Source organism: Daktulosphaira vitifoliae, unplaced genomic scaffold, assembly GCF_025091365.1.
Source record: "Daktulosphaira vitifoliae isolate Bord-2020 unplaced genomic scaffold, ASM2509136v1 Scaffold_1, whole genome shotgun sequence".
Taxonomy (NCBI): domain Eukaryota; kingdom Metazoa; phylum Arthropoda; class Insecta; order Hemiptera; family Phylloxeridae; genus Daktulosphaira; species Daktulosphaira vitifoliae.
The window spans coordinates 38,666,528-38,688,196 of NW_026099572.1; the positions used below are offsets into that span (position 1 = coordinate 38,666,528).

Here is a 21,669-nt window from a genome sequence, read left to right on the forward strand (position 1 = left end):
TGTTCCGGAAATACTGCGTCCTTTAAACATATATAAAATTAAAGCTTATTATATGTACTATAAAATAAAAAAAAAAAATTTGTCCCGACAACCTATCTTCTATACGCAAATGGCTGTCGAAAATTAAAAAAAAATGTAATATTTGCGATAAATATTACTTTTTATCGGAATGTTTTTTGTGCTTAAAACTGTCATAACTTTTTCAAAAATTAACAAATAAAAATAATATTTTCTTGTATTGAAACCTTAGATATTTCCCTTTCATTTGATATAATTTTTTTTGAAAATCTAACACTTATTCTGTTCACTGGGGGGATTTAAAATAGTAACTTTTTTACAAAAATGAACTTTTTCAACTTAATTTTTGAAAATGTTCCGGAAATACTGCGTCCTTCAAACATATATAAAATTAAAGCTTATTTTATGTACTACAAAATGAAAAAAAAAAATTTGTCCCGACGACCTATCTTCTATACGCAAATGGCTGCCGTATTCAAAAATATGCTATTTTTGTATTCAAATTATGGGTTTTGTATTTTATTTTAATAGAAGTTGATGTTAATTTTGCAATTATCCATCAATTTTTTAAAATTAAACACTATCTACAGATTTGCATCGAAGCGTTTCTTATGATAGTGATTTTAATCACTGTCAGATTAAATCTATCTGGACCCAACTATGCAATGTCTCCACTATGCCGCGACCCCACTGTGCTACCGTTTTTTATTTTTATAATAAATATTATAATACACACAGTGTATTTAAGTTCAACCAGTAAGAATTACTGTTGAGTAGTACATCACATTGTTCATTTTCATATTTATTTGATTAATGTTTAAGTGCTTATTGTATAAACTTACTACTTGTATGTTTTTCTAGTTTAAATAAATTAAAAAAAGAATAGATAAGTTAATACCTGTACATATGAAGGTATAAAATCCCTTTATAAAGTATAACTACAATCAATAAAATAAAAAAAAATTTTGTCAAAATTTCAAGATGTCAATCAATATACAAACGAAGGAAGGAAAAAACAAAATGGAAATTAAACGCACAGTGTCGCATTTGACTTATTTAAGCTATACAATTTGATGCAAAATTTATACGTTATGTGTAAACACAACAAAATAAGTAAAATCAAAAAAGGTTTTCTATTTGAATTTAAATAGGTTAACACGGAGGAATGGTGAGCAACTCAATCTAACTCTTTAATCGTAAACTATTTAACGCTTCAGTACTGCGACCTAATCTTACTGATTAATTACCAGAGACGAATGCAGAATTTGGAGCCCGGGTGCTAATGTGTTAACCCTACTGGATTTTTTTGTTTTCCTCTGCATCGCTTTGATAAGCAAATAAATTTTATGCGAATCTGAAAAAAATCAAACATGGCTATGTATAAATCTAACGCCCCTCTAGCACCCCCTTAATACGTTTCTGTTTGCTATATTTTGCACTGACCACTCTCTGACTGGTAAACGGTACAAGTAGAGACTTTTTCAAACTTTTGGCCTTTATCTATCTACAACACTTACCTTGACGGCCGGACGATACATGCTCCCTCGACCGGGTTTAACTATACTTTCAGTGAAGCCAATTGCATTGAATGTTAGATATTGTCGACCTAACACTCTTCCCGATCTTAAGTAATATCTTTATCTGCTTCTCTATGAGCAATAGCATTGCGCTAGTACTGCCTTCTCCTCTCTTTCTTACTCGTCCTACCAGACCCTTAGATTATTCTATTTTTTCCAGACACAATTCCTTCAATCCACTTCTGCCGTGCATTAAAAACGACATCTTATATTGAACAAAGTTCAATTGTTGTAATCCTCTAAGTATCCACTCGTCTCCAGTATTAGCCGCACATCGAAATCATCGTCAATTACCGAAAACGTCGAATTATGTTAATATTAATTATTTATTCTCGTGAAAACAAATAAAGAAACTCCTTTTTTATTATTATTACAATAAAAAAAAATCTTAATTATTTATTATACTAAGTTTTCGCTTCCACTTTAATATTGTAAAACTAATACGCAAACAAGATACGTTTTCGTCAAAACCGTATCGTATGTTTTTTATGTTTAAGTTATAAGAAACAAATATCTAATCACGTTTAACGTCTTCACTAAAAGCTATTACTTGTGCTGGAGAGGACGGGAAAATCTACATAATCCAGTGCAATGAGATCGAACACAAATACCTGCGTACCTAAGCACGTCACGTTATCGACTGAGCTAAGTAGACCGACATTTAATCCACTTTATTATGTGTAAAAAATTCAATAATATTATTATCATTATTTTATTAACCAAAAAAGTAAAAATGGGAGCTAGTTTTATAAAAATCCATGTTTTTGTAAATCGAAAACTGTTGAACTTAAAATTATGATTTTAAAATATATTTATAGATAATAATGTTTCATTTAATTTATATATTACTTTATCAGTATAATATATAGTGAAATTTATAACAGAATATTTAAAAAACCCAGCACAGGGGGGTCGCGGCACAGTGGTGACGTGGCATAGTTGGATCAAGTATAATGATATCTGACAGTGATTAAAATCACTATCAAAAAAAAACGCTTCGATGCAAATCTTTAGATAGTGTTTAATTTTAAAAAATTGGTGGATTATTCCAAAAGCTTCATAAACTGCTAGTTCCTTATTAATATCCTGATTAAGACAAAGTATGTAGAATAAAAAAGAGATTATTAGAAAATAGTATTTCCCATAAAAAAATTATATTGATCAATACACTTTTCAATAAGTTATAGCATTATAATGTTAAAAATGTAAAAAATAAAATTGAGAATTTTCACACAATAATAGCATTTGGTAGCCATTTTCACCTTGAAGATAAAATAAAGTCCGAAATTTTTTTTTTCCATGATAAAGTATATTACATTAGCTTTAATTTAAGATATATATAAAAGTGTCAGACTTTCCGGAACACTTTCAAAATTTAAGTTGAAAAAGTCAATTTTTTGTGAAAAAGTTGTCATTTTGAATCCCCCCCTGTAGGCAGGTAAAAAGTCAGATTTATAAAAAAAATATACCAAATGATAGGTAAAGACATCATGCATCTACAAAAAAAAGAATTATATTGATCCATACATCTTTCGAGAAGTTATAGCATTATAAAGTTAAAAATATAAAAAAGAATTTTTTTACAAAAATCGTATTTTTTTTATTAAGTTTAATGTCTGTTTTCACCATGAAGATAAAATAAAGTCCGAAATTTTTTTTTACCATTATAAAGTATATTACATTAGCTTTAATTTAAGATATATATAAAAGTGTCAGACCTTCCGGAACACTTTCAAAAGTTACGTTGAAAAAGTTCTACTTTCTATATGCATTTTTATGTTTTGAATCCCCCCTGTATTTAGGGAAATGGTCCGATTTAAAAAAACAGTATGTCGAATGAAAGATCTATATAAATACTACTTCTCATAAAAAAATTGTAATGATTCATACATTTTTCAAAAAGTTATAGCATAATAAAGTTAAAAATGGAAAATACAAAATCGAAAATTTTCACACAAAAATAGCATTCGGTAGCCATTTTCACCATGAAGATAAGATAAAGTCCGAAATTTTTTTTTTTCATGATAAAGCATATTACATTAGCTTTAATTTAAGATATATATAAAAGTGTCAGACCTTCCGGAACATTTTCAAAATTTAAGTTAAAAAAATTAATTTTTTGTGAAAAAGTTGTCATTTTAAATCCCCCCTTGTGGGCAGGTTAAGGGTTAAATTTATGAAAAAAATATACCAAATGAAAGGTAATGATATTATGCATCTATATAAAAAAGAATTATATTGATATGTTTATTTTTGAAAAAGTTATGGCACTTTTAAGTAAAAAAAATTGAAAAAATTTCGAAAATTAGCGATTTTTAAATTTGTAATTTTTTTGGAGGTTTCCCCCTTTTACGGGGAACGAGGGAATTTTTTTCAATTTTTAAGGGTAATGTCTTCGACTAGATACGATTTGTGATCTTTTGACGTATCATTGAAAGAAATCGGTTCGGTGAGAGCTGAGAAAAAGTGGTAACAGACAAAAAAAAAAAAAAAAAAAAAAAAACACATCTTAGTAAAACCAATACCTTCTCAGCTTCGCATCGAAGCTAAAAAAAAACAGTAATTTGGCTTAATTATGCGCATTTATAATGGTGGATTGCCATGTATAATAGTTTTACATTTTCTTATACAAATGTGAAAATTGTTTAAAAATTAAAACTATTTAATAATAGTGAAAATTTAAAGAAATCAATTAGTTGTTCTTTATTACGGATGGAGCGACTTCAGGTAATATTTAAAACTAAAAAAGGGGTGGTGATCAACGGGATTTAAGCACTACTATTATATTTCTTAAATATTTAAGAAATCTCTTCTAATATAATAAATATATTTGATTTTCACAATATGATGTTTCATTTTTATAGTTTATTAAGAATACACAAAAATATGTATTCTAAAAATTAGGTTTTAAAAATAAACGCATATAAAATTACCACTGAAGCCAGAAGTGTCAGAAAAGAGTGATTAAGTAGAAAACTATTGTTTTTCGAGTATACAGAAAATTGAATTATGTCGTCATCACGTCACGGTTGGTAAATGTAATGGACGTCAAACAATATATTTTATAATACTTCATACCTATGATTTATTGGTAAATGTCTAAAAGTGTTTCACAAAATCATTTAAAACATAATAAAACAGTTAAACTAAATTAAAATATATCAGAATCGAAATCTTGCAAAGCTTAATAGATAAAAAAAAATATCATCTAAATAACTAAAACAACAATTTCGACCATTTTGATAATAACAAATAATGAAAATGGAAATAATTAAAATATATAAATAATTTGTATATAAACTACAATTTCAGTAGTATTATTTCTGTTATAGTATTTGTATAATGTAAGAGGCCTATTGAAAAAAGTCTTCACCAGTTATAGAGTAACGTAAAAAGTTTTCGTTAAGTTTATTAATTAAGATGACTATCAGAAAATGATTTTGAAAACTCTGCTGAAATTGCGGTCAAGTAGTTTTTCTATATTAAAAAACCCGTAGTATAAAGTCATGGGATAATAATTACTGAATTTTTTTTTTTCAATTAAAGTAAACTTGAGATGAATATAATACCAATGAATGCTTTTCTTATAACATAAGTATATCTAAAAATATAAATTTTGTAAACTTTGTTTAAAAGTTAGCATTTATCTCTAATTATACAGAGTGTTCATTTTAAACGACCTTATGAATGCGTTAAGAATTATCATTTAATCTAATATTATGTTAATTGAAAGATTATATATAATAAATGTTTAAGAAGACGAGAATACAATTTTTTTTCTCGTAGAAGAAATTATTTCCTTTTTTCTACATTTTTCTTTGTTTACTTAATGACTTTACGTGCCAAGAATTTAGTAGCTGCAGTTTGAAAAACAATCAACAATACACAAAAACAATTATTTATATTTGATAGTTTGTGAAAGTTGTAACTGGCCTAAGGTAAAATATTCGTTATAAAATCAATAAATCACATGTCATAGCAGAAAACAGTCCTTTCTTTCAATTACCTCAATCGCAGGATATTTTATTAGTATCCAACATGTTGAGTTTCTATTACACCGTAATGTACTCTTCCTAACGCATTTCCTGATATATTACTTTGAAAGTCTGTAGGAAGCCAATATATTTTACAATTTTGATACGATAATGATTAAGCTTGGCAAACAGCACTAAATTATAGTTAATAAGTCGAGTTTTACGAGCTTTGGACGTTTTGCGATATCAAGTTTACGTCTCTGGACATTACACTCCACATGGCGTCCCCATATCACCTTCAGTATTATTTTTTTCTGCATTCATAAAAATTAAACGGGCATAGTACTGCTCGGAAACCAATTGGCATCAGCACTTAAACACTGTTACAGTTGTAAACGTTGTTGTTGGGGAGTTCTTAACTAAACAAACCAAAAACGGATACAAAACGATTATTTCGTTTGCGTTCCATGCCAATCTTTATGTTACATTTCCTATTAATGGCAGCCAACCTTTAGCAGACCTTCCCTACTATTCCGATTTCAATGGAAAGGCATACAATACGTGCCATCCGGCTGTTTACACGGCTATTAAGTATACACTGATGCGAACATCAGAAATATTGTCTGCGTACCGCCGACTTATCTAGAATTCGATCCAAGGTGATAGTGTCTTCTAACCGGAGGTTGAGTATATCACTTTATTTTTTTTGATTGAACAAAGTTGTTTTAAATTAATATATATATATATATATTTTTTTTTTGTAACACACGCGCACAGATGGATTTCATATAAAAATGGTCTTTTAAATATTTTAGTACAAATGACACGTTGGTACCAACAAAGTGCATTTCTAACACAGACATCTGCTTTGTTAAAATATTATCAGGAGTTATGTTTTATTACTTTGAAAAACTAATTTTTTTTAATGCAAAATTTTTTCATTGATATTTTGGATTAAAATCATCTTATTTTATCAAAATAAGGTTAATACATTTTAAAAACGTTATATTTATTAAATTTTTTATGACATTTGATGTTTTAATATTAATCTAAAACATAAAAACCACAACATTTTTAAAATATTTAACCTGAATCTATTTTTTAATCAGAGCTTAATAATAAACAATTTTTATGAGGTTAGAGTTTTTTTAAAATTCGGTTTGAGTTTTGGACAGTTTGCCACTTTACCTTTAAAATAAATTGTATTTCATAAATTCGTTTTAAAAATATTTTTAGTGGTTTAAATATTAAATTATAAGAAAAAAATACAATTTATAATTATAATTACTTTAAATAATACACCGGACTGTCCGTCTTTGGAATAAATAAACAAATCATCGTTTGTTATTTCAGGTGATTTTGTAAAACATCTCTTGAGTAAATTTTAGATCAGATATTATAGTTACTTATAAGCCATTGAATAGCTTTGTCAGAATCAATGAGAACGAGTATTCCTCAAACGAAAACACAAAGAATAACGTTGTACAATACAAGTTATACATACCTTTTCATCCGAGATACGTTTTCTGGCAAAAAACTAAAGAATACATTTTGATTCGAAAAGAAAAAAATTTTCATCATGTGATAAAAACAACTTTATTTATGAAAAAATTAAACGGGCCGTCTTGGTATGATATTACTTTTATATTTTTAGTTTTATGTGAACGCTTTCATTTAACGAGTATCGCGTAGATAAATTCAATTGATTTTAATTTCCAAAAAATTCCCATTAGTCAATTAGGATATGGTATTTTTAGACATAATAATATATGGATATTGTATTTTAATAAATGTAATTCAGAATTCGACAGATAAAATACATTTTGTTAAAAACTTCAAAAATACAAAAGCATTCCCTAAAAAGAAGGATTGGAGTTAAACTACCCAAGAAAAAACCAAAACCGACATGGAATTTAATGTATGCTAAAATACGTTTTGACAAGTTGACAAATTGATTACATGGTGACAAAAATCATAAGTCACCTATAGACTTCGCAGTACAGAGTTTCTAGTGAAATGATAAATCTTAACATCAGAAGAATGGACAGGAAACATGGTCAGTATTTCGATCATGTAGTTGAGAAAAGTTAGTGGCCGCTTTAAAATCGTTAGCGTAACACTGGACTCTTTTTCGAAATATCTAAACATATGTATCCATTGGTCCTTATGAATTCCTGGTACTAGATAGTGAATCTTGTTAACAAATATCCGGTACCGGCCTAAAATATAAATTATGTAATATTCTTCCACAATACTCATGAATTCCTGGTACGAAATTTTAATTTTGCAAATGTTTAATAAAACGGTAAGGTACACTTCAGGCGCAACTCGTCCCAGCGATCGTCCACGATGGCGCAACTGTTGTTCTGTACACAAAACTCATTTCAACATTTTTTGTAATAGCATATTTTGCCGAGACTAAAACAGTCACCATGATTTCAGTTACGGCAGTCACGATGCACTGCTTTCGATTCTGAGTAGTCCCGCTGACGGCGTTTGCAAACAGGTCTGACCACAATATTGTGTTGGATACCAGACTATGACTATATTAACACTATGTGATAACATTATTACGGACACTTTATCGAGACATCCGGACCTATGGTCACATATATTAGTCTTTATAAATTCCTGGTACTAGCCTTTGATTTTAGTTGCAAAATACAATCACCGGTCTAAAATATTTGTCCCGTAAACTCATTGCGCGATACCTCATGAATTCCTAATTGTAATTCTTAATTTCTCATTAATTTTAATCTTGCACATTTTCAACCAAGTACAATATCCAAACTGCAGAATGTCTTCCTAGTCGCAATTGTCGCAATACACTAAGATATTCTATTAATCAGTGGCAAATCCAGGATTGGATTTGCCTCTGATTTAGGGGATAAAAACATATTTTTTTTTTTATCTTACTAATGCCAAAATCTTAAACCGTTAATAGTTAAAATTTACCGGAAGGGTTCCTTGCTCGTTTAGACTCCCCTTGGCTATGCTACTTATTTTAATAATAAATTAGAAATTATAAAAAATAATGAAAATGAAATTTATAAAATCTAAAAATCGATTAATTCACAGTTTTTTCTGTTAACTAATGATTAAGTCTAAAATTGTTGTTCTTAAATAGTTATTCGTGTACACGAATAATAAGAATAATGTATACATTTTCCAAATAAATATTTGGTTGAATACTTTAATGTGTAGTTCAATTTCCATCCTCTTTATTTCCCTTTTTTTTTTAAGATTTATACTCGGTAATAAATATTATCATGTAATAATATGTTCAGGATAAGTTTATAGCTGTCAAATTTGTAACTACATATTATACACAGTATATGTTGACTTTGAAAACAAATACTAAAAAAGTAAAAAAATAAATCAACATTACGTCCATTCATAGCTGTCAAACGTTATGACAATCATTTTTAGTTGACATAATTGTTTTATTCCCATTTTCAATTTCCTTTATACCTCGTGGATTTTATTCATGAAAACTAGTAAAACATATATTTATCAAAGTTTGATCGAAATAGAAAATATATTAATATGATACACGAAATTCAGTAAACTTTGATATTAATCTGAACATTTCTTGGAATTATAATAGCAGTGTCTCGCCTTTATGTATTACACTATCACCTGCCCTACCTAAAAAACGTACAGTAACTATTCATCAACTGACGCTGAACATTATTAAATATCTTTATTATAATTCAACTCTATTTTACTCACATTTCTATACAAACAAAATTAACTTTTTGGATCATTTTGCTTTATTTTAATTAATATTGCCTATTAATTAATTAATTTTTATTCGGTAATTTACCAAGATATCAAAATCACATAAATATTATACTTTTGAATTACTATATATATTCGTCGTATTAATATGATGTGACCTAAAAACATGTATACAAATGACATGGTTTAAATTACAAACGTACAGCATATTCAATTGCTGTTTATTATTTAAAATAATTGCTCCAACTACAAAATAAAAACATGCTTTTTGTTTACATTTGAATGTTTTATGAATGGATATCGTGTAAAGTAATATGTGGTTTTTTAATTACTTTGTTAACTTTCCAAACCCTCGAGATAAGTTGTATTTCAAATAATAATTTATTTACATTTTTTTAAATAGTTAATTGAAAAGTATAAAGATATTAAATGTAGATTATATCATTGTGTTATTTTAACATTATTAAGCATTTTTCTAAAATAAGTAAATAAATAAATCATTTTATTATTATGAAATTTAATTAATAGAATTATATGTTCGATCTTTGAAAGTTCAAATGAAAATATCTTATACAGACAACAGTTTAATAAAATTTAAAAAGTTCAAAATCACTTCCTAACGTCACCTTAACAACACTTAATGAATTTAAACGTCAATTTTTGAGCAGAAGATCCTATTTAATTAAATTCTTGTTAGATGTGCTCAACAAATTTTAAGACATTCTAGCATCCTAACACTTTAATATGTTAATATCTGGGGGGGTCTGTAACATTATTCAATTTTTGTCAAACAAGTTATAAAAAAAAAACTCAAATTTCGTGAAAGCTTTTTTAAGTTTAATATTTATTGTTTTAGTTACTAGAGACAAGTAATAAACTTTGTTTGGAAAATTTCTAGCTTAAAATCTAGTAAAAGTGCAAAAATTAGCAAAATAGAAAATTGCGAGTTGTATTACTCTTTTTTTTATGTACATTTAAATTTTAGTTGTACATTCTCAAATTAATGAAATTAAACACTTCAGCGTGAAATTTACTAATATACTCAAAAAAATTAAATTAAAAATTATTTAAATTCTTTAAGAAATTATGACAATAAATAACTGTAAAAAATAATTGATATGCTACAAAAAAATATGTAATAATAATACGCCATACTCAAGATTATATACAGAAAAAGCTGGTTACAAAATAGTTTGGTATCAACTCATCCGAGTATTTTTGAACTTATTTATTAATACGCCTTTTTTCTTAACTTCATTACTTTTATATCTATTTCGTCACAGTATTTCTACCCACTGCGCTTGGTGGCTTTCCTTGGTAGTTTCTTCTTTCATCATTTCAAATATAAAATTAGACAAAAGAAATGTTAACTCGACTCACAATATGAATGGTTAAATCTTTAATAAATCAACAATATCCAGGACTGTATTTAGAAATTGTACCTCTCAGGGTGCTCAGTTCTGCCTCCTCCATGACCTTTTTATTTTGCTTGACAAGAAAATTTTTTTCTATATTTTATGTAAAAAAAAAAAAAAAAAGTCATCTATTGTATAATTTATTTTGGCACAAATTGTAATATCACCCGCGGTACGCTTTGTGTTTACCAAGTAGACCCCACCCCCACATAGATGCATCCTTTTTAATCTAACCTTTGATTAACATAGTACATTAATACAATTTCACCAATATACCTTATTTTTTCTCATATTACATTACTCTTTTGATTTACTTTATTTATTTTATCAAAAATCTTAAAAAAAAAAAAAAAATACTCAAGCATAGTTTGAGGGATATTGTAATGAAATAAGTACAAAAGAATGAAGTTGAAAGTGAAGCTAAGGGAAAAGACATATTATAACTATGTTAATAAAAACTGGGATGATTTAATATCAAACTAATTTGTAGCCAACTTTTTTTATCTATATACTTTTAAGCTTGACGTATTTATGTAATATTTTTTGTAGCATTATGAAAACTATAAATAATGATATAGTAAATATTCATCGTTGATCTGATGTTCATTAACATAGTGAACATGAATGTATTAATATTGCATAACTATTACGCCGTTTTGGAATATTATTGGATCAGCTGTTTACACTGATTTAAATAATCTCAAAAAATGATGATTTCCATTAAACCCAGTAAAAACAATTTTAACAAGTGTAATGTTTTTGTTTTATAGGAATAATTAACTTAAAAACTAAGAAAAAATAAATTTAGGAATGGACCATAGTTATTTTTATATTAGTTTGTTATTATTACATATGACGAGAATGACATGAGTCTGTGAAAACACAAAATCGTAGAATAAACTTTTTGTTTGTTTTTGCACTAGAATTTGTACTTGTCATTACATAAATTTATGGATCATTTCATTTAATATATATACAGAGTGGAAAATATCTAACTGACAACTCATACAACTTATGATCTACATAACATTTTATAATTTTTCTTATTTAAACAATTTTTACAATATAGAACTATATTTAAAATATTTAATTACAAATACTTATTCAAATGTTAATAATTTTCATGGAAAAGAAATCGCGTACTGTTACCAGTAAATAATGTAATAAGTGTTTACTTCTGTACTTTACATAATACGGACTAACATTTAATACCATAAGAAAATTGTAAAAAAAAAAAATTAAAGTTTAACAAACTTCAAAATGCTGTACAAACGTATCTACTGAATTAATATAAGAGTTTTTGGTATCAACATTTTTGTTTAAAACTTATCTACAAAATGGCTATCTCCAAATCTTAAAAAAATTTTAATACAAAAATTAATTTTTAAAATATTTTTTGTAATTGCGAAAAATAACATAAAACATAATTTAAAAATAGTTCTATATTGTAAAATTGATTAAAAAAAAAAAAATTATATAATATTATGTAGATCATAAGTTATATGAGTTGTCAGTTAGATCTGTTCCACTGTATATATATATGATTTTCAACGAAAAAACGAAATCGAAATGACTCACGAAAATGAAAATACACTGTTTTCTCAGTCGAGTTTAGACTATAGGTTGTAGCTAGTCAAAACTTGATATAACCTCATTTAAAATATGTAATAAATTAGATATAAAATATTTATTTAACAAATAATTTCTTACGATGGGAAAATTGTAGAGTTAAATGACCCAACCTACATCAGTATGATAAATGATTGAATAAAATAAATGTTACATTTTTAATAATAATTTGTTTATTTGTTATTTTTCAGCATTCAAATTCTATGTGCTCGTTTGCTTTTATTTTTGTTAATTTGTTAATATTTTGAATGTTTCAGTTTCAATGCAAAGATGAAAAAGTATTTTATATATAGTAAAGTTCTGATATTTTGTATATTTTGATTAATCAATACTGAAACAAAACTCATGAAATTTACTAAATTAGCGATAAATAAAAATTGTCAGTAAATAAATTGGGGAGTTATAGATTCTCAAAGTTTAAAAATATAATTAATTTTTATATTGAACGTGAAGACTATATTATATTATTTTTACTGTCTCATAATATTAAATAGTTCTATAAAATATTATGCTCTAGAACCTTAAATTAATGTATCATAAATGATGTATATATTTATTTTTTAGATCCTAATAATTCTCTTTTGGAGATGTAAAATTTTCTTTTGCAGTTGTGGAGGTATTGCAAGTTTCATGCATTAATTGTAATTCGTGTTTATTTTTGTACAACGCTGTTGATAATTAATATTTGTAAGCTACCAATCAAATTTTCAGTGATTTCATAATTTTATTTTTTATACATGTATTCAAAAAGTCTACTTTTTAGATGAGTGTTTTAAACATTTTGATACACCAAATCCTTCTGCTATTTTCATTAAAAACACTGTAGCTCATAGTAATAATTAAATAAGTCTAGTTAAAAAAAAACTTTTCTAATGAGCAATACCTTTAATTTTGACGGCTATCAGAATGGTGAAGACGATAAGGAATTTGCCAAAGGGCAACATGTCCAATAAGTCGGTGTGATTAAGAACCTTACAAGTGGTGGCGGAAGTATTGTAGTCTAGTTTTTAGGGTAAACTGTACTGGACTGACAATAACAACACGTTCAGAGACACCGACGACACCACCAGTTGCACGCAGCGATTGATGTTGCGAGCCGATCGCCATGCACAGTAGTAGGCACGCACATAACTTCCCATAATGGTGCAGTAGCTCAACAAACCATTCCTAACGTCTTCTCTGGCAGATGGCCTGATAATGTAAAGAGAACCATGGCCGAACTTTCTCGGTGATATTCCCTTACAGTTTTGGACGTTTGCGAAAAGTAAATCTCCGGGCACCGAACACGCGACACGTTTCCGACTACCGCAGGGACGACCGTCAGGACTTTTACAGTTCCCGGTACTACTTTTGCTGCCACCGCCGCCTGCTGGTGCTGTCTATACGTGTGCACACAGAAACATAGTCACACACACAAACATACCGACGCCTGTGCTGCCGCCACGCCGCCGCCGCAGAAGGTCGGATGGATAATCGGTCGGAGGCGGCGACCGGCCGTTGGATTCGTTGCTACTGCCTCCACTACTCTACCACCTAGCACCACTCCGTGCCACAACAGCATCCACCGCTATCTCCACAACTCCTGCAGATCAATGAGGCCGCCGAAACGACACAAGCGCCACGTGTACGCGCAGAGCGTGCCCTTTGCAAGAGAATAGCCCGTTTTTTGGGAGACTACTTGAACATCTGGTGCCACCTTATATGAGGCTAATACGAGTAAACATTTATTTATTTATTTGTACGCATCACGATAGATACAAATAAAAAAATTGTAATTGTACTGTAGACATAATTTGTCCACCGAGCTGAAAGAAATTTTAAACACGCACATTTTATTACACCCCATTCGTTTATGTAATTGCACCGTATTTTTACCTGACCAAATTACTATCTATGACATTTAGCGATTGGTCCTATTTTTCTAATGAAAATCAAATGGCGTAGTGAAAAATAACCGGATACACGTTTTTTAATGTCAATCTTAATCGTTATTGAATAAGAAAATATGGTTAATTAGTGTTTATATTCCTACTCGCAGTAACTTATTCATTAAACATCAGTTTTTTTAATCGCGCATTCATGATTTTTTCAATACATAAAGATAAATCAATTTATGTCTAGATGCAAAATATAAAGCATGGCACATTTTTCTATTATAACTTCACATTGTCAGTGGCCGATTTAGGGAAAAGGGCATTAGTCCTGGGCAAAATATTTAAGGGCCATATTTTAATACTAACCATCATTCTTTAGCAAAAAAATTGGGTATTTATATAAAAATTCAAATCTGATAAATCAAAATTTTTAGTTGATAAAAAGCTTTAGCATTTTATTAATTTTTTATTTTGTCTTTTATAAATGCATAACTATTTAAAATCGTAAGGATGTGTTTTGATATAAAACAAGATTTCAACTACGCACTTACATAGTAATTAAATAGACTTTTCGTGTTATTTTATTCCATATTATCTTACGTAAAATTCTCTGATGGAAATTATTATGATAAACTTGTACAAATTTCTAAGTTTAAGATTTTATGTTCTTTGTTTATATTGTATTAACATTTAGAAAAAAGAAATTTTTAATATGTAAAGTATTCTTTCTGATAAGCGATGTCATGCCGTACAGTAACATAAATAAAAAAGGAAAAACATTACCACTCATTTATCTTTTTTCTTGCGCAATAAGTTAATCCCAAATATCATTTAAAATGTTCAGTGTCGGTGTTTCATAATTATATAGTAAAAACTGTTCACGTACAGATTTTGAACTATACTAAAGTAACGCCAGTACATTTTCTGTAACTCGGTGAAATGTTTAACGGGTAGTACATTGATAATAATTATTAATGTTCTAACCTATAATTATTAGACATAGATGTCATGGCGGCGTTTCGGATATTTAATAGTGCCAAGAATATGTAAATTCTTTATCCTATAAAAAATGGTAAATATAAATCAATTCAAATAAAATAAAAATATATTTATTTTATTATCAAAGTGCGAGTGTTACTAAAAAAAATGTTCAATATCCAAGTATTGAGGGTTTCCCCCAACACTAAAATACTGTTAATGTCGCTATTCAGTATTGTTCTATAAACGTATTTAAAGACTGGAAATTTTTTTTTGGAGATATTTAATAATTATAACAATTATTAGGAGTCCTGGGAATCATTACTCAAAATCACTTCTTACTTTCCTACCTCAATGAAACACTTATAAGTAATTTCCAAAAAAATACACGTCAAATTATAAAATAAAAATAATAAATAAATATTCAAAGAAATAATTAAAATTCCAGACAAAATACTCAATATTTCCAAGATTTCCCATACCATTTTATAAAATACCGAGATTAAATAAAACACAAAACACAATTTTTTGTTTATATCATTTTTTTATTTAATGTAAACTATTAACCATAGTAATATGTAACCATAATCAGTAATAGGTATGCAATCAGTACGTTTGGTTGGATTCCATTTAAATATAACTTAAAGAAATCATGTTCAGTTATACAGTTAAATGGAACGTTCACGTTCTAACTTAATAATAAATATAAACGAATATACATAAATATGCGATAAATTTTGATGTAGCATGCAATTTTTTTAATCTTGGAGCATTTTCTATTTTTTGCTCTTATCATACAAGTTAGTGCCAAGCTCTACAATGTTAAAAAAACACTTATTAAGTCTACATTTCTAGTTTTCTAGATAAATAAATTATTGAGAAAATAAAATTGAATGATATAAAATACAATCAATTTCTTAAAATGTATAAATACATAAAAGAACTAACAATTACAAAAAATTAAAAAACTACATTATTAATAAATAATTAATATAGGAATGATAGTTAGTGTTAATGAATACAGTAAATTAAAATAATAATTATTCATTATACAATTATGTCAATATATAAATAATTATTAAGTTGTTATTATGTAGAAAAATAAACTAAGCACAGTTCAATATCATAATTATTTTAATATCATTAATATTCTAATTACAATTAATTCTGAAATAAATATTAAAAGGCAATCATACCTCAAAAATATTTTGAAATTATCTCTCCTTATTTTATAATATTAAGTAACTATCCCAATGTATAAAAATGTGATGTTATTAAATTTTAAATTACTTTAAAATTATTTTTTAGTATTTTAATTCAAAACAGCTTAATTTTTCAGAGTTCAATGTACAAACTTAATTATATGAATTTATATAAACAGAAAAGATTGTAGTTTATTTTTAATTAAAATTGTAAATAGTGTGTGAATTTTTTCCTCTTGTTTTTTAAAGATTATTACAAATAAGATGAAGCTAAACTTTAAACTGTGCTTGTGACTAGTCTAACAATATCTTATATATGTGCTAAAATTTTAATTTTTGTTATGCATTCTCATTATAAAATTCTTATAAATATTTTTGACAGAATTGAAAATAAGCCAAAAGGAAACCGTGAATTTTGAAAATTTTATTATAAAATGGTAGAATATTATTCATTCCTATGAAATTTAGAAGCTTTATTTTTGATCCCACGGTTTATTCTACTAAAATAAATTTAAGTTTAAACTTTTATGTATCCTGGGCAGTTTTCTGCATTGAACACATAAAACTGTAAACTAAGACTAAAATTTTTGTCAGTTACTAATATAAAACATTTCAATTAAAATATATATTATTAAGTCTAAAATCAGTACCGAGTTATAACTCAATAATAACATTACTTAAAAATGTGAATGCAAACAATCAAATTTGATTGTGTCCAACAAAATAGAATAATTGATATCAAACAGTGATTTCCTTAAGTAAACAATTTTTATCATATTTTAAATGTGCAAAAAAAAAAAATATACATGTACAGTAAATTTGATGAAAATTGTTATTACATTTTGGAAGACAGCATTTAATTAATATCTAGTATGTGCTGGGTAAAAATTAACTTTAATTATGATTAGCCACTTTCTATAATAATAGACATCCAATAAAATGTTTAATGAAAAATTTAAAGAATTGTATGAATTAATTTAGCACTCCTTATTTTCAATAATTACTTGTTTATTGTAAAATGAAAAATAAGACCTTGCATGTTTTATTTTGTTTTTATAATAACAATTTACAATAGTAATAAATTTATATATTTTATTAAATTATTGGTGTCTAATCATAACTATTATGAGTAATAATTATTTCAAATAACTGAATAAATACTTTAATGGAAAAATAATGAAAACAAAATTATCATAATATATACAGAATTAAGAATTTAGTTAAAGCAGAATGCATAAATTTGCATGTTAAATATAATAATTTAGTTTATAACAAATAAGCATACACATAATATAGATTAGATTTTATTTCAATGAAAATAAATTGTAAAAATAGCTACTTAAACTATACAATATTCTATTAAGTATACAATGTTTATAATTTGTTCAATATAAATTTAAATTACTAAAAAAATATGTATATTATGTTTACAATAATTAATTTACAGTACTCTCTTTGGTATTGACAAATAAAAAAGTAAAAAGAAAATCTATAAAATGGAATAAAAAAAAACTTGAGTTTATATTTACAGAAAAATTGACTTTATTTCAATCTATTATCAATAATTTTACTTAATTAATATGGTAAAAAAGATAAATAAAAAATACATAATATATTTATTTAAATCTATCAGATAAATCAATGAGATATAAATGGCATTTATATAATTAAAAAATAATTAATATAATAATTTACAATCTTGAAAAAATTTTTTATAAGATATAATTACATATACAACTATATATATATAATGAAAAATAAAGCCCTAAAGCGTGAAAGTTAATATTCTAAATAAGAAAAGAAAAATAAGTATATATATATATATATATATATATATATATATATAAATATATATACGAATAAAGGCTTTAAAATAACTATCACATTTTTTTTTATAAATAAACATTTGCAGCAATCTAAAAAAAATTTCTAATGTTTAGTTTAAAATATAAAAACACATTATTTATGTGTTACAATAATTAGTAATTATTGTATTCAAATATCTTAGTGAGATGTCTATATTTTCTTTAGTCAGTTTAGATTTATGTAATGTTATGACTACATGACATCAATCAATATTAAATCATTATTGTATTTGTTTTTGGCATAATATTCAGAAACATATGATATACATTACAATTATTTGAAATTTATATTATTGTTTCATTAACAATCATAATCATACACCAGCTCTATAAATAAAACTACATGGAGGCTGTTGCTGTTGTGGTGGTGGTTGAGGAGTTAAACGAGCTGCTAAAGAAGGTGAAGCTGGTGGTGATGGTGATGAGCTAGGAGGGGAAGGCGATGATGAGCTGCTAGCATTTGCGTTGTTTTGACGCGGTCTAGCCCTCCCCTCCGACGCACCTCAGAGATATACTTTTTTTACACTTCTAGTTGTACCAAAACCATCCCTATAATTGCTTCCATCATTCTTAAAAAGTTAATAGTTTAAAAGATAAGTTAATAGTCTAAAACAATTAAATATTTACTTCATTTGTTTTACCTTATGTTCTCGTTGGGATCGAAGTGTTCCAAAATGATCTCTTATATTTTGTTGTTGAGAATAGTAACTTTCCTGTGTATTATTTGGTTGGAACTGAGAAAATCCCATTGGTGGCATAGGTGCATGCCTAAGTGTTGCTTTTGGTGAGCCATGTATTACTTTGTTAGGAGGTATAAGAACTGGTTCAGCATACGTAACTTCCTCTTGAGGTAAAAGCTTTGGTTCACCTAATCTTCTTCTTTAAATAACACAACATTTAAGTGTAATTATTAATTTAAATAGTTATATTAATTTTGATTTTAGATTCCAAGTCTTAAAGTTTAAATTTAAAGAATAAAAGCATAATTTAAGTACTTACGCATTCATATTATGTCTTTGCTCAAAATACTCATACTCAGTATCTGGATATGGTAGATTATCATCTTCACTTTTTGTGCATCTTCTAGCACAAGCAAAACCAGCTATAAATCCAGCTAACAATGCTGCTAAACAGGCAGCAAATACAGCAGTTAATACAGTTTCCATAGTGTAACCATCTTCTTGACGTTCATCAACTTTAACATCATCATTATTAGTTCCTATTTGAAAAAATAATAAAATAATTTAATAAAATGTAACTCTTCCATTTTTTTTTTATTTTTTATTATATATTAACTTGAGTTTTTTATTTTTTCAAATACTTTTATATTAATAGTTTATTTCAAACAAAAATTTTGCTCTAATTCAATTTAAAATTAAAATCAATCTATATTTCACAAATATGAAGACATCATAAAAAAAAAATTCAAACAATAAAAGAATGTAGGATTTTGTTAAGTAAACACAACATGTATCAAAAATTACCAAAAGAAGGCGCTTGATCATCTTGTGAAATGTTAATTGTATTAGCATCGCCAATATCTTCAAATGATTTTCCAATTATACCACTTTGAGCATTAGAAGCAAAGATATCTTTACGGTTAATACCTAATATTTTCAATATTTATAATAAAAAATTTAATTAAGTGCATAGTATTTGCAATCAAATTTGTAAATAAAAATTTACCTGGACATTCATTATGCATACCATTCTGAATATTTTGGTAAAATTCATGCCATCGGCTGGAGGTTATTTCTCGCATAGAACGACATTTATTATTCACTTTATCCCATGCACAGTACGGGTCTTGAAGTCCAATACATTCACTGAAATAAAATAATTGAATATGAATTTTTTTTTCTGATAGACCCCAAGTAATTGGAATTAAGTCAAGGAAAAATAAGAAGAAATTTGTATTTCTTTCTAATTTTTTACAATATAATAATTTATTTTTTACTGAAAAAATAGTTTTAAATTAGAAATAAAAATCACAAAGAGATGTTTATTTAATTGGAACATCAAGACAGGGTATTGAAGGGCTTAACCACCATTTTTTATGATAAACATTAAAGTAAAAAAGTGATAAAAAAAGATTTTCAAAAAATGTATTGAATAATAAATAATTAATATTTTTTAAATCTATTATCACTTGCAATAGTTTAGGACTTTTTTAAAAATATAATCATCTGTTGTAGTGACTAAACTTCATAATTGTTAAACTCAAATAGTAACAAAGGCTGAGATATGGTGTCTAGCCATATCATGTTGAATAGTTATCAACTTTATTTATATCTGAAGTTTTACATCAAATATATGTTCAATTAATATATTAAATTAATTATTTATTGAGTCATAAATAACCTGCAAGTGCTGATGAATGTGTTTTGACATCTATCTAATGGAAGAGAGACAACTTGTCTATCAGTAACAACTAGCAACCTTTTCCCTTCAAGCTGAATATTTCTTACAGCAGCAGTTGTCCCAGGACCACCAAATTCATATAGCTCTTCTATAACAACTGGGCTAACTTTTTCTGTACTATCTGCACTTGCTGCATTTATTGCTTTTAAAACTTTTCCACTATCTAGAATTATAAAATAAAAAATTGTAAATAAGAAAGATATTGTTTTACACTATCATAGCAATATTACCAGTGCCAATAAATAACACATCATATGTTTTGCCATCAATAGCCTTTACTTGAGGATCGACAGCAATAACAGTGAATCTATAACTATAATTATATGGATATTAACTGATTTGTAACTAAAGATTGTTTAATATAAATATGAATAAATCTTTAAATTTACTTGACACTTGTGCGTATTATAATGGGCTGCTGATAAAAGGATCGAACAGCATCGTCCATAAGTGAATGACTTTTAATAAAATTGAGCGTAAGATCAGGAAGAGTTCTAGAATCATTGGCACACTGGCCTGGTCTTGGATCAGGGACTTTTGAGCCAGGAACTGGGAGCCAATTATTATTAATAGTTTTTTGTTCCTTAAATTCACCTTCAAACGAATCAAGTATATCAGCTAAAGAAAATGCGCACACCGCTGATCCAGAGATGCTATTAACAGGAGTTGTGAATACACCATACATCATTTGGTATGGCTTTCCACCATAGTTACCTTGTACCAGATCAGTGGCAGATTCTGAAAAAAGATATACAATAAATCAAAAATATTATTTCTGATTACAAATAATAAATTTACATAATGTAATTTTATAATTGCAAAAAGTGAATTAAAATATTGAGGTAATCAACATAGGTATTAAATTAGTCAATTATTAAAATTTTAAAGCTAGCATATAATTTAGCAAAATTATATACATTTTTATATAAAGAAAATGTTTAGAGAGCAAATATTAAATTTAGTTCTCCCCTCAAA

General features: G+C 26.8%; 2 protein-coding genes across 9 annotated transcripts in view; both read right to left on the reverse strand.

Moving 5' to 3' along the window:
- Nucleotides 1-13,714, reverse strand: part of LOC126903720 (acetylcholine receptor subunit alpha-type acr-16) — a 72,521-nt gene extending 58,807 nt beyond the window's left edge. For 2 of the 5 annotated variants that reach the window (XM_050682147.1, XM_050682139.1), the window contains exon 1: nucleotides 13,238-13,713. In XM_050682147.1, coding sequence (XP_050538104.1) covers nucleotides 13,238-13,298 — 61 coding nt within the window. In that variant the 5' untranslated portion in view covers nucleotides 13,299-13,713. Of the gene's footprint in view, nucleotides 1-13,237 lie in introns of all 5 variants that reach the window. The other 3 variants (XM_050682167.1, XM_050682158.1, XM_050682177.1) reach the window with 2 other exon arrangements.
- A 3,170-nt stretch (nucleotides 13,715-16,884) lies between these two features.
- Nucleotides 16,885-21,669, reverse strand: part of LOC126903662 (semaphorin-1A-like) — a 79,282-nt gene continuing 74,497 nt past the window's right edge. For 3 of the 4 annotated variants that reach the window (XM_050682043.1, XM_050682026.1, XM_050682050.1), the window contains 8 exons: nucleotides 21,084-21,432; nucleotides 20,925-21,007; nucleotides 20,635-20,857; nucleotides 19,960-20,099; nucleotides 19,758-19,880; nucleotides 19,273-19,492; nucleotides 18,915-19,152; nucleotides 16,885-18,842 (listed from right to left, as the gene is read on the reverse strand). In XM_050682043.1, the coding sequence (XP_050538000.1) occupies nucleotides 18,777-18,842; nucleotides 18,915-19,152; nucleotides 19,273-19,492; nucleotides 19,758-19,880; nucleotides 19,960-20,099; nucleotides 20,635-20,857; nucleotides 20,925-21,007; nucleotides 21,084-21,432 (1,442 nt within the window). In that variant the 3' untranslated portion in view covers nucleotides 16,885-18,776. The remainder of the gene's footprint in view (nucleotides 18,843-18,914; nucleotides 19,153-19,272; nucleotides 19,493-19,757; nucleotides 19,881-19,959; nucleotides 20,100-20,634; nucleotides 20,858-20,924; nucleotides 21,008-21,083; nucleotides 21,433-21,669) is intronic. The other variant, XM_050682033.1, reaches the window with a different exon arrangement.